This window comes from Myotis myotis, unplaced genomic scaffold, assembly GCF_014108235.1.
Source record: "Myotis myotis isolate mMyoMyo1 unplaced genomic scaffold, mMyoMyo1.p scaffold_m19_p_9, whole genome shotgun sequence".
Classification (NCBI taxonomy): domain Eukaryota; kingdom Metazoa; phylum Chordata; class Mammalia; order Chiroptera; family Vespertilionidae; genus Myotis; species Myotis myotis.
Window position 1 is genome coordinate 61,656,732 of NW_023416401.1, and position 13,574 is coordinate 61,670,305.

Sequence of the window (13,574 nt, forward strand, 5' to 3'; positions counted from 1 at the left end):
GGTGACTCAATGAGGCCTTTGTGGGCCCCGGGCCGCAGCGCCAACCGCACTGTGTGCCTGGGCCGCCTGCCCCGTACGCCGCCCTCACAGGGGCCTTGTTCCAGGACCACACGGCCTTCCCTCCGGAGGCGGCTGGAGTCGGGAGAGGTCCGAGGAGCCCCTGAAAGGGACCCCCCGGCCAGGACAAGCCCGAGATTTCCTACCCCGGCTTTTCTGTCCACAGAACCCTCGGCCCAGAGAGGCTGGAGGGACGGCTCAGAGGTGCCCAGCGCACCAGCCGGTGACCAGGCCCGGGAGGGGCGCTGCACTGCGCTCAGGCACTTCGGAGGACGGAGTCTGTCCAGTGGCACCCCCTCCTCTCGGGTTCGGTGACCCCACTCCAGGCGGGCGGCCGGGCCCACGGGGTTTCCTGCAGGCCATGGAAGGCCCTGTTCCTAGGGCTGCAGCCCTTGGGCCTCGATGCCCTCAGGCGCTGGGCCAGTCCCGCCCTGTTTCTCTAACGGCTCCGGCCCTTGTGTTGTGACCAGCATCGCTGGGCCTGGCTCTCCAGATGAAGCCGTGTCCACACCGGGACCAGGGACGCTGGTTCTGGCCTGGCCGGCCTGGCCCAGTGGTTGAGCGTCAACCTATGAACCAGGAGGTCCTGGTTTGCTTCCCGGTCGGGCACAGGCCCAGGCTGTGGGCTCGACCTCCAGTGTGTGGCCTGCAGGAGGCAGCCAATCAATGATTCTCTTTCCTCACTGATGTTTCTATCTCTCTCTCCCGCTCCCTTCCTCTCTGAAATCGATAAAAATATATTTAAAAAGAATTAAAAAAACAACTCTTCCCTGGGGACCACGAGGCCCTGCCCATTTCTCCACTTTACAGATACTGGTCCCTTTGCTGAGTGAGGTCAGCCTTTTGGTGCCAACCCTCCACTTCCCTTGATGGGCTGGGTGGCAGGTGAAACATCCAGCACCCGTCTACCCTGCTTGCTGCCCCCTGGTGCGAGGACAGTGGTGAGGAAAACCGGATGGCTAGTGGAAGGAGGGCTCGTGGGCCCCCTCTGCTGGCCACATGGCATCCCTGGGGTTCGGAGCCAGGACTGGGTAGGCATCTGGGATGGGGCAGAGGGGCCCAGAGGTCAGGGCACGCCCCCCCCCCCCCCCCTTTGCATCAGTCCAATCCCCAAGAAGGGGCTTACAGGTCAGTTTCTGGGGGGAGAGTGAGAGCTAGTAGACCCACTGTAAGATGCTAGGAGCGCAGGGGTCTGCGTGGGCAACGGGATGAGTTTTTAATGTGAGGCAGTCAGTTCACGATACAAAAATCTAAAAATCAGACCCCTTTTCCCACCGGGCACCTGGGGCAGAGGGGACGCTGGGGGCTTCCTTTGCCTGCAGGTGACAGGGAGGGGCAGAGGAAGGCCAGAGGAGGGGAAGGGGAACCAGGCCACAGAGGCGGCACTGCAGGGTCCTGCTGCCCCGCCCTCCTTGGGGCACCCTCTGGCTGTGTGCGCCTGCCTGGTCCATCCCCGCCTGCCTGGTCCAGCCCTCGAGGGTCAGGCACCAGCACATCATTTCTCCTTCTTCTCCAGCCCCTCTGATGCTGACGCCTCTGCTCCCTCTTTGGATTCTGTCACAGCTGCTGGATCCTTAGGATTTGACTCTTCATAACTGACAAAAAGCAAAACAATAAAAACACACTTAGAGGTGAGGGAGAGAAGAATCCTTGTGCCCCGCCAGCCCCCCAAAACCCGGGGCTCACGAGGAATGCCAGCCCTCTCTCCACTGCCCAGCCTCCTCCGGTGCTTGGCCCGCCCGCTCTGTGCCCTTCCCAGACAGGCGGCTCTGCTTTCCAGTGCCCAGTGGTGCCAAGAGGTGGCAAGGGCAGTGGCAAATGGAGGAGTGGTTGGGCTTGTGTGAACCAACTTTAAGCTTCTTGAACCTTCTGCTGGAGACAGTGGGGAAACAAAGGGGCAGCCAGGATGCGGCTCTGGGAGATGGCTGACTCCCAGGCCACATGGCAGAAGTCAAAGAACTCAGCCCCAGGGGTGCGAGCGGGCAGAGGGCTGCTCTACTGGCAAGTGGCAAGGCGCCACTCTCGAAGGCGGATACCCTGGCTTAACTCTTACTATGGGCTCCACTTATTGAGCAACTGAGTTCATGCCAAGGACAATGCCCACATTTCCTCACTAGATCACCCCCTGAGGCAGGAATATGCCCACTTACAGATGAAGAAAGAGGCTTTGAAAGGAGAAAGTGACTTGCCCAAGATTCCGCACAGCGAGTAGTAACAGTATCTACTACTGTATGACGGAGGTGCTGACACCCACTCTCTCCAGAGCCCCGGGTTCTCGGTGAGGACACCGACGTTCGGGCTGCCCGGTCCCTGGCCCCACAGCTGGGTGCAGGGACTGCCTGATGGCTGTGGAGGAGCAGCCTCCGGCCCCTGGCAATGCTCCCTACCCCACTCACTGGGGCTGGGGTGTCTGCCCTACCTTGGGCCCTGGGGCAGTGGGGGGAAGCGGGCAGGTGGGCACCCGCTGGGCATTACATGGCGCTGGGATTCTGCGGGCGCCGGCGGTGAGGGCCAGCTAGCTTCTGCTGCATGGAGTCGGCCAGACTGGCTGGGGAGCCCGAGATGGTGGGGAAGTGGGTGAGCCTCGGGGTATGAGGCAGGATTTCCGCTGAGGACTCGTAGCTGTGAGAGACAGACAGACAGAAAAGAGAGATGGCGAGGAAAAGACTAGAAGAGGACAGAGCCTTCTCTTCCCAGGAGCAGCGAGCAGAACTGTGTCTTTCTTTTACCTCTCTGCACGTTCAGCTTCTCTGGACAGAAGCCGCTATTACTTGGAGAATAAAAAAGAAAAGATGTACTGATACAAGGGGATACTAGACGTCCACGGGCTGGTGGAAACATTTCTCAGATCTGCTGCTGGGTGAAAAATCGAGATGCAGGTGCTCTGAGAATGCCACCATGTGCAGGAACACGTACCCGAACTTGCTCTTAGGTGCAAGGGTGTCTGAGTGCGGACACACTGTGACAGAGCTGGCCTGTGGGTGTCTGGGGCATTGAGGGTGCTGTCCCTCTCAGTTAGGGAATTTTGTTACCTATTGGAAAGTAAATGAATGAATGAAAAAAAGGGGGGCATAACAATAAAGGGAAAAGTAAAACAAAGGATAAGGTGGAGAATTAGGGAGAGAGTTGGACAGAAAGAGAAGAGAGAGACCACCTACTTTTCCACCTCAATCTAAGAACCTCCTGTGGGGTGGGGCTGGGAAGGGAGGGCTGGATGCCTCTGTGCGGAACATTTAGGGAAATCAAGTCCAATGAGTGAAGGGGCCCCCTCTGTTCTAGCTGGGGGTGTTCAGAGCTTGACTCCATGAGGGTACAATAGGACTGGGACCGGAGACGTTACCCAAGGGGTGGGTGGGGGCTGAGACTGGACAAGAGCCAGAGGATGAGGGCAGGTGTTCAGCTCAGAGGTCAGGTCCCACCTCTGCCCCCAAAGCACCCTGATCTGTTCCCAAGTTCACCTGCAGTCTTGTCTCAAGAGTCCATAGACTTTACCAGAACAAGAGATAAGAGCAGGCAGGCTGGAGCCTGGGGCTTCTAGGCAGGGCAGGTACGGGGGAGGGGTGAGTCACAGGCTCCCTTGGAGGCAGCCAGGTGCACAGAAGGCCCTGGCAGGCGCTCGAGGGACAACATAGAGGCTGGCAGGTGGAGCTGGGTGGAAGGCCCGAGTGGGCAGCTCCGATCGCAGCTGGCAGCTATTTCTGGGTCCCTGGCAGGCGGGGTCAGTGGTGCTGAGGAGCAGACACCTGTTGGAGTCACGCAGGCCTGGGGGTGTGGGTGGGGCTGTGCATGGGCGTGGCTGGTGTGTAGATGTGACTGAGACAGAGAACCCAGCTAGCTGTGGGTGACAGCTACAGGGGCGGCTGAATGGGGACTGACACTTGACTTCTAATCTGGGGTACTTGCCACCACACGGCAGCCTCCCTAATACTCCTATGTGACGACCGAGGCCAGGGGAGGGGAAGGACATGCCCAGAGTCACACGGTGGCACAGCACAGGTGGCACGGCACAGTCCGTGGGAACTCAGGACTCCTGACAGTGAGGCAGCCCGGGGGGGGAAATTCTACACCAGCCAGTCCCTTCTCACGAGCAGCTGGCCTTTGGCTGTGGGAGCTGTCTGGAGAGGCCCGAGGCCTGCCCTCTCCTGGCTCCGGCACACAGAAAGGCTCTTGCGGTGCCCACAGGCCAGGCACCCACCTGCTGGTGGAAAGGGCGAGGGGTGGGGCTGGTGGTGGGAACAATGTTCCCCTGGAGACGTGTACAAACAGCTCCACTGGCTGCCTGCAGGTGCACCTGTGCAAACGTCTGCTCCCTGCCCCTTACCTGAACATCTCTGTCACTTCTCCCTTAGCCAGTGCCACCAAGACGGGAAAGCCGATGCAGGCGGGGACCAAGTACAGGAGGGCAGGCTGCAAGAGGATATAGGCTGTGAGGCAATGCTGGGCAGGATACCTTCTCAGGGCCACGAACCCTTTCCTTGGCATGACAGGGACAGCTACTGCCCAGGTTCACAGAGCCAGTCAGTGTCTGGGCCTGAATCTGGGCTCCTGACTCCTGGACTGGGGCTGCTCCTCCCTAGGAGGGAAGGCAAGAAACCCAAAGAAACTCAAGTACACAGGGCTCGAAGGGTGCCTGGAGCCTGGCTGACAGTATTCCAATCACCTAGGACTTTAGGTTCAAACATGTAACCTCTTGGTTGGTCCTATTTCCAGAGACCCTCCTTCCCTAGGTTTAACGAAATTAATTAAATATTTAATTAATATAATTAAACAATCAAATAGTATATTTAATATGTATAATTAGCCCTAACCGGTTTGGCTCAGTGGATAGAGCGTCGGCCTGTGGACTGAAAGGACCCAGGTTCGATTCCGGTCAAGGGCATGCACCTTGGTTGCGGGCACATCCCCAGTAGGGGGTGTGCAGGAGGCAGCTGATTGCTGTTTCTCTCTCATCGATGTTTCTAACTCTCTATTCTTCTCCCTTCCTCTCTGTAAAAAATCAATAAAATATATTTTAAAAAATGTATAATTAAATCCTCACTTGAGGATATGTTTTTATTGATTTTAGAGAGAGAAGAAAGGAGAGGGAGAGAAAGAAAGATCGATGTGAGAGAGAAACACTGCTTGGTTGCCTCCCGGATGCACCCTGACTAGGAATCGAACCCGCAACCCTTCAGTACAGGGACAACGTTCCAACCACCTGAGCCACTGGCCAGGGCCTAGGAGTTTGCATTTTGGGCACATGCTCCAGGAGACGCTGCTTCAGTAACAAGATGATGATGGTGACACAGCTGCTGTGGGTGAGCACCTGCTGTGGCCTGTACTGAGACTCCAGGGGAACCTGGGTTTGGAAGATGGCAATTATTCTAAGAGCCTTGTTCACGGAACACCTACTGTGCACACTGAACTCAGGCCTCCCAGCCCATCTCACCCCTATGAGTGTCCTCCTGGGCATAGCAGGCTGATGCTTTGGGAGGAGAGGGGGGACAGTCGAGGCCTCAGAGGTCTAAATAGTAAACGGGGATTGAGTATTGGGCATACTAGACACTAAAGCCATTCTTTCCCCTGCAGCATCTGAAAGTTGGATGTCATTCTACTGTTCAACTCCCCATGGCCCGCTATGCCCTTCTTCCTTCTCCACCTTCGTCTGCCCTGTCCCACTCCGGCCACACTGGCCTCATTCCAGTCCTCACCATCCTCAGGACCTCTGTGTGTATAGCTGCTGCTCTTCCCCCTTTGCCTAGATCTCTCCTTCAGTGCTCAGCTCAGCTGTTACCTCCATGGGGAAGCCTTCCCTCGCATGGTCAGGTCCTCTTGCTGGACACGCTCAGGGACCCCTGGAATCTCCACAGCTGCCTGCTCGTGGCTGGATTGCTGGCACCCAGAAGAGGCCCTGGCAAGTACTAAGCAAATGGTGTCTTCCTGGATGCTCACAGTTAAGAGGTGCTGGGAGATGACTGGGTGAGGGAACATCCTTTCTAAAGCCAAGCCGGCCCCTCACCAGAGAACAGGGCTCCACAGCCTTGGGAGTCTGACCTTCAGACCATTTTTTGGCAACCTTCATGGGTGGGCTGCGAACCACACACACTTCACAATTACATTATCCTTGAATCTAATAACACCATAAATATTAGGATCTGAGTTTTATAGACGGTGCTGCTGAGGTTCAGACGGAAGCAATGACTTGCCCAAGTTAACACGGGGTGTCTATGAGGGGGTGAGCTTGGATTTGAACCTGGGAAGCTGAGCTTCTCCCACTGTAGCAGGTCTCTGCTATGAGCTAGGCTTTGGGCCAAGAGCAATAGAAATCACAATGACAAAGGTCTACACCAGAACGTGTGAGGCAGCTAAAGCAGCACTCAGAGCCGATGGGAGCGGCTCCTTTGGGAGGCAGGGAGTTCGAGATTATCAGGAGAACAAGCCTACTATTTCCTTTCCTCTCAAGGCACCAGGGAACCTCTCCAAATAGTCAGTGCTGAAGAGGCTAGATGTACAAGCAGCTCAGGGCGGTGAGCAGGGGTTAGGACTCCTGGCTTTTCATCCATCTTGGCTTTGATATGCGACCACAGCTAAACCACACCCCGCTCTCTGTGTACAATGAGGTCACCGATCATCTCCAAGGGCCTTTCTAGAAGGCGTCTAGACCCCTGGCTTAGTGTGGCTTTTTGGTAGCGGTTCAGTGGGTTGAAGACGGCATAGGCAGAGGACACCCCTACCTAGGGAACCGCTGGCATTGGGACTGCCTGTGTCTGGGAGAGACCTCACAGAACAGGCCCCTTATGTCCTGAATCCCTTTCTCAAGATTTTTAGGGAGATGCCCACATGGGTGACTGGGGAGAATGGCTGGGCTGCTGCTGGGGAGTAGTACAGGCCTGGGCCTAGGGGACAAAAGTCCAGGGTTCCAGGTGGGGCCCAGCTTGACTTGCTGTGTGACCCAGGAAAGTCGTCTTTTCTGTCTGGGCTACAGTGTCCCCCACAAAGAGAAGACCACGTCTCCTGCCTCTGCTCAGCTGTGTGAGAGCTCCCAATGGAATCCTCTAGCCAAGGCAGAAGGCAAGCCTGCCACCTGGTGGCCGCCGGCGGAATGGCTCTGGGCTTGGAATCTAAGGTCTGAGAGCAGAAGAGACACCCAAGCTCCTTCCCCAATCCAGGTTCAATCACTCTCTGCAGCCTCCTTGCCAAGTGCAGGTCACTCTCAGCTTGCACTGACCCGAGGCTGTTTAGAGCAGAAGAGATGAGAGATGGCTCTGCGCTGGGTCTTGGTTTCTTCACCTACGGGGTAGAGGGCCGTGGCCCTTCTGTGTAACAATACTAGTATCTACTTCACGCACACTGTAGACACTAAATACTGTAACAACTAAACAAGTGAATGAGCGAAAGGGTTTAGAGTGCCTGGCACAGAGTAACTGCTCAACAAAGTTCCTGGCTGGTGCCCAGGAGGGCCAGGGAGGCGGGGAACAGCAATGACAGCTAGTACAACGTGGGCCAGGCATGATTCTGAGTACGTTACTCATATTAACTCATTTAACTTCAAGCAACTCCAAGGCGGCTACTACTATTTACCCCCGTTTTGTTTTTATCCACCTATGAGGAAAATCAAGAATAAGTTCAGCAACCTGCCAGCGTCCCACAACCGCAGATGGTGGGTTCTAGACCTCCATCAGGGCTCCCTTAGCTCCTTTCCACACTGCCCTTCCCAGAGCCGGGGGCTCAGAGCCTGGATTTGGTGTCCCCGTGACACAGGTTTGAATCTCAGCTCCCCCACATCCTTGCCGCCTGGCACCAGAACTCGTTTCGTCTGTTCACAATGACCCTCGGGCAGTGCCGAGCAGAGCCTGGCACACAGAAGTGCTCCGTTTCCAGTAAAGAGCAATTCTGTCTGCTTTGTCTCCCCCTCTTCAGGGCACACTGACAATGGCTCCAGCCCCCACCCCACCCTGGTTCACTCTGTGGCAACTCAGTACCCATTTTGGTGGGACAAAGAGGCAGAGCCTGGCCAGCTTGGGGAGTGAGGGAGGGGACCCCCAATACCCTATCACTCATCTGGCAGGGCGGGCACTGGGCTGACACACCCAACATGCACCCCAACCCCATTCTTCTGTCTCCCTGCTACTGAGGCTGAGGAGTCACACCCACTCTCAGACTCCCTGCAGCTGGGGCCATGTGACATGGATCTGGTCCATGAGATGTGGGCAAGTCTTCTGGGAAGGTTCTGGGGAAGGTGTTGCCCTTCTGATGAAGGCAAACAGGCATGGCTGGTACTGTTTTTCCTCCTCCTCACCACCAATGTGTGTGCTGCCTGAAGCAGAGGCAAGAACCACGAGTGAAAGGTGGAGAATCAGACACGCTTGCTCTGACAGCAATGGGTACCGCCCACCTCTGTATACAACAAATACCCCCTATGATGGCCCTGTTACCTGCGTGAAGCATTCCCGATACACTGAGGGCAGCCCTGCTCACCTGGGCGTGCTTAAAGATGTGCATGATGAAGATGGTAAGGCCCAGGCCGAAGATATAGGCCGCAAAGCTGGTGTAGAAGTAGGTGTGGGTGTTCTTCTTCAAGCTTCGGGAAAGGACGGAAGGAGGGAGTGTTAGATGCAGCATCCCTCTGAGAGAGGAGCTGGGAAGACCTTGGAGGCGTTGGGGTGGCTGAGAGCTCTGGGCTGGGACAGTCTAGAAGTGGGCACACACTCTGGAACTGCTCCGGCTGTGTCTTTGGACAAGCCACTTTCCTTCTCTCAGCCTCAGTCTCTCATCTGCAAAATGGGGATCTATCTACCACAATCTATCTCCCTGATGGTTGTGAATATCAAATGCTATAATCTAGGACAGTGGCTTAAGATTCTAGCCAGCACAAAAATCACCTGGAAACCTGGTAAAAAAAAAAACACACCACAAGAGTTCTAGGTCCAATGACCAGGGAGTCTGATCTAATAGGTCTGGGGCAAGGTCCTGGAATCAGCATTTTGAAAAACCCAGGGGAATCTGATACAGGTGGGCCATGCTTTTAGAGAAACTGTAAAGCTATTTTAAGTGCAGGGCACATAATAATTCAGTTCCCTGTTGTGAGTAATAGATGCTGCCTGCATAGATAAAATGCCAGTGGCTTCCTGGAGGTGATTCATCCAAGATCAGCTTCAGAACAGCTGAATCACAAGCAGCCTGGCATTGCCACGACATGACTTTCCTTTCCAATGCCAGCCTGTGACCTCTGCGTGTCACCAGCACTTGGGACAATGCCTGGTAACATCTGCGAAATGAATGAGAACTTCTGACCCCCTTCTCTCCTTGCCTTGGCGGCTTCTAAGCCTTGAGCTGCAAGTAAATCGACAGCCACTCTGTTTGGAGGCCTGGGGAGCAACTGACTCCCTTTGGGAATGTTACACAAACTCTGGAACCAGCTCTATTGGGCTTGCTTATCCTCAAGTCCAGGCTAGGGGATCTGAGGATGCTGGCAGCTGAATGTGCGTCTCCAGCAAACAGTCCAGGGACTTTTGTGGGTTTCTCTTTATGTCACCCCTGAACAGCCAAGAGTAGCTGGCTGACACAGACGTGCCCCAACTTACAAACTGGTCCTTTCCAAAGGCTGGCTGTAAGTCTGTGGTGGCACTATACAAACAGCCAGATGTATGCGAGTGGGGAAGGTTAAGTTTCGCATGCAAACGGGATTTCAGTGATGCTGGTACTGAGTTTCTCATGACCACTGTTAACACAATTACTGCTTTTGCAATATTGGGTATAAAGCACCTCAAAATTAAGGGCACACACTGCAAGCTCCCCCCTGGGTGACCGAATGCCACCTGCTGGCCAGGGGCAGTATTAACTCAAGCGCGACCTTCCCTGTGCTTTAACTGGTGACTCAAGCTGGCCCTTTCCTCCCCCTGTGCTCCCTTCCTACAATGGACTGAAAAAGTCTGAGAAGGTGAGGGTGGGGACAGCCGGAGCAGCTGGGCCATGGCGACCTGCCCCAGGCTGATAAGAAACTCGAGGGCTGACTGCAGCGAGATCTTCCTGGGAGCTCCCGAGGTCAGACTGTGCTCAGCGCTCTCCAGATCTGCGATCCTGAGGCAGAAACTTGTTCACCACTAACCTAAGGATGAAGAACCTTAGCTTTAAAGGTCAGGCCACTTGCCAAAGTCCCAGGGGGAGAAAGCACTATGGGTTTAAATCCTTTGGCCTGTGATACTTAACTTTTTTTTTTTTTTTGGTCACAGGTTCTTTGAACACTTAGAACCTCAAAATGCAAAATGCAGATAAAGTCAGAACTGCTCCAGCTGCTGGGGGGATGGAGGGTCTGGTCCCCTGAGGTCCCGTCTCTGGGCTCCTGGAAGGCAGTGGAGAACCCCGCTAGGGGAAGGCCCCTCACTCACAGAGCTGGATGGTTAGGGTCCTAAGGCGCTTACCTGATGTCAAAACGCAGCAGCAAGGCAATGAAGATTCCTGTCGGGAGGAAGCCAGGGTTAGGCAGTGGCGGGGAAGCCAGCACCTCAGAGCTGGAGCCCTTTGGCTTGGCCAGGGAGGAACTAACACACAACTGGGTCCCCGACCTGGTGTCCCCAGTCACAGAGCGATCACTGGGACGCAGGGAGTGGCCAATACGCCAACTGCCAGCAGAAATCCTGTCTCCCTGCCATCAGGCCACCTAGAACCACGAGAAGGCCCAGGACTTGGCTTTGGCTGGGACCACACGGACCTGGCACCTCGAGCTCCGTGCTGCGCCACACTGGCTCCTCCGCCCAATGTTCACCAAGGGCTGCTAGAACCAGGCACCACAGGCAACAGGAGGGTAAGCAAGCCACTGCACCCGAGTTCAGCCAGGGGACACGGGGTACACACTCTGCTCGCCCAGAACCAGAGCCGATGTAAGATTAGGACAGTGAGAGGGCGCGTCCTGCCCCAGGGAAGGTGTATCAAGATGAGACCCAGGCTCAGGGGAGGGTGGTGGTGGGGGGAAGAGTTCTTTGAGGAAGTGACATTTGCCAGGGAGAGGGAACAACATGTGCAAAGATCCTGAGGAAAGAAGGCTCAGGGGCTGTGGCAGAGGTCAAGGACAGCCAGTAAGGCTGCAGCCCAGAGCAGGAGATGCAGGGGACAGACCAGCCATGCAGGGCCCAGGGGCATGAGGAGTTGGGTCTCTATGCTGAGCAAGGAAGCACATTGGAGAGTTCCAAGTGGGAGAACAACGAAGCATATTCAGAAAAAGGCCCTGCGCCGGCTGCAGGGAGAGGAGAAGCAAGGAGATCACGGGAGGCTCCGTGGGAACTCAGGCGAGGATGGGGAGCTCTGTCCATCCACTGAGCTTCCATTTGTACTTTAAAACCCAGCCCAGACACCCTGAAGTCCCAGGACACACGGCCCAGCCTCTGCATGCTGAACACACCCCACACCAGCCTGTCTGCCTCCCTGACGGGTCTTCGGGCTCAGACAGGGCAAGGGTTGAATCTCATTTAGTTGAGAGCAACCTCTCAGGAACCAAAACATTCTTTGTTGATCAGAGGCACCGACTGACAACACATATTTAACTTTAAAGAGGGAATGAGCTGGTCCCCATTTGTAGACTGTGAGTAGGGAGTTGGTGGGTAGAGAGCAAACGCTGCCTTTCTGTAAACAAAGTGGGGAACTCAGTGCCCCCTGGTGGCTGGATTCTGCAACTGTTCCCCAACTGAACCGGGGTCAGAGCTTTGCCAAGAGCTTTCACTACTCCTAATGCATCTGGTCCTCAAAACAACCCAGCGACCTGTTCTTTGGCTGTCACCGTGCTCTGTGAGGGTACAATCGGCTCCCGTTACTGAGACTGCTGAAAGGCAGGTATCTGTGGGCACACACAGAAACGCAGATGTCCCTCCCGTGCGGGCCGCACGCCCAGATTACAGCCAACACGGACACTGGGGAAGTCCCTGTGGGTGCCTGTGAAGACCATGCGGCAGTGAGCTGAGTGCGCTACGGACTCGGTTCTCTAAGGGAGCTGCCTCATCCCGGGGAGGACGTCTCCCTGCCTCACAGCACTGCCCATTGTGGAGACACCTGGGTTCAAGACACCCCCCCCCCCCCCTGCTCCCAAGCCATAGGCAAGACTCCCCGAACCTCAATTTCATTGGTAAAATGAAAACACCTTCTATCTCATCGGGCTGCTGGAGCAGCAAAGACAATGTATGAAAAGCACCGAGCAGTGCTTGACAAACGACAGCTGCTGTGACGATCTCACTGCTGCAATGACTGTTTTAACAGCAGTCCTGACGGTGTCACCGATTCTGCTGTCAGACAGAGCTGGGCTCAGCCCCAGCCCTGTGGCTGGCTAGTGTGTGAAGTAGGGGAGCCCCCTCACTTTCCTCATTGGCCTGAGAGAGAAAGCCTCTGCCCCGCCGACAGATGTGTCACAAAATGAAAGTATCACCACAGAAGTACCTGTACATCCCAGGTTACCAGCATTGCTATTGCTCTCCGCAGTGGAAAATAAATAGGCTTTTAATTTGTTGCAAACTTTTCTCGTATTAAGCACTGGGATACTTCTAACCCCCCGGGACTAGGAGAACAAGTATGCCCTTTGGCTGTCACCAGGCCCAGATCTGTAGACACACATCCAGACCTTAGCCGCTACCCCTGCCCTCAGAATGGCAGCTCAGCTTTGCCCACAGTCTCTTTCTTTTTTGTTGCTGTTAACCCTCACCCAGGATATTTCCCCCATTTTTAGAGTGGAGGGGAAGGGAGGTGGGGAGGGAGAGGGAGAGGGAGACAGAGAAACATAAATGTGAGAGAGACGCATTGATCCGTTGCCTCCCACATGTGTCCCGACCAGGGCCAGGGATTGAACCTGCAACCCAGGTTCGTGCCATTGACCAGGAATCGAACCCTCGACCATTCAGTGGGGGGGGAGGGGGGGGGCCTGATGCTCTAACCATTTAGCAACACAGGCATGTTCTGCCCGGAGCCCTCCCAGCGCCTCTGTAATGCCTGCAAACACGGTGAGGGGAGCGCAGTGTGTGGGTGTGAGAGGGGTCAGCTTCTTTCACGACTGTCATGAAATGTGCCTTTCTGTGCACTCCAGTCTGTCACACACGCCTATTTCTGTAGTTCCTGAGTGATATCTGCCCACCAAGCCAGCTCTGTGAGGACGCTCTTGGCCCTGCTGTCCCTCCAGTGCCCAGCCAGGGCCTGGCACCCGCCTGGTGCTCGATCATGTGTGTGGGGAGGATTCCTTCACCAAGCCCTGGGCTGAATCACCTTTCTCCTCTTTCCCACTGGGGAAGGCTGTCTGTTTCACAGTGTTCCTCCCTGATCCAGGGAGCCCTCCCCTGCCCCCGCCCGGTCACCTGGGATGACGATGTCGCCGAGTCCCAGCATGGCGAAGTTGTTCGCTTCGAGGCCCCTCTCCAGCAGGTCCTGGGGAAACACCACTGTAGGGGAGGCAGGGAGGCGAGGAGTTGGTGCTGGCCCAGCTCACTGACTCCTAGCCCACCTCTGCTGTGGGAAGCTCACACACCTGCATTCTGGGTTGGGGGTTGGGGGGTGGAGGGAGTGGG

General features: G+C 55.7%; 1 protein-coding gene across 3 annotated transcripts in view; it reads right to left on the bottom strand.

Moving 5' to 3' along the window:
* Positions 1-1,248: 1,248 nt before the first annotated feature.
* Positions 1,249-13,574, bottom strand: part of HM13 (histocompatibility minor 13) — a 40,746-nt gene continuing 28,420 nt past the window's right edge. The window contains exons 8-13 of one of the 3 annotated variants that reach the window (XR_004969910.1): positions 13,365-13,448; positions 10,458-10,494; positions 8,515-8,617; positions 4,379-4,464; positions 2,477-2,679; positions 1,249-1,652 (exon numbers count right to left, since the gene is read on the bottom strand). Coding sequence is in view for 2 of the 3 variants with exons in the window: in XM_036321809.1 (XP_036177702.1) it covers positions 1,553-1,652; positions 2,533-2,679; positions 4,379-4,464; positions 8,515-8,617; positions 10,458-10,494; positions 13,365-13,448 (557 nt within the window). In the remaining variant the exon portion in view is untranslated. The remainder of the gene's footprint in view (positions 1,653-2,476; positions 2,680-4,378; positions 4,465-8,514; positions 8,618-10,457; positions 10,495-13,364; positions 13,449-13,574) is intronic. The other 2 variants (XM_036321809.1, XM_036321810.1) reach the window with 2 other exon arrangements.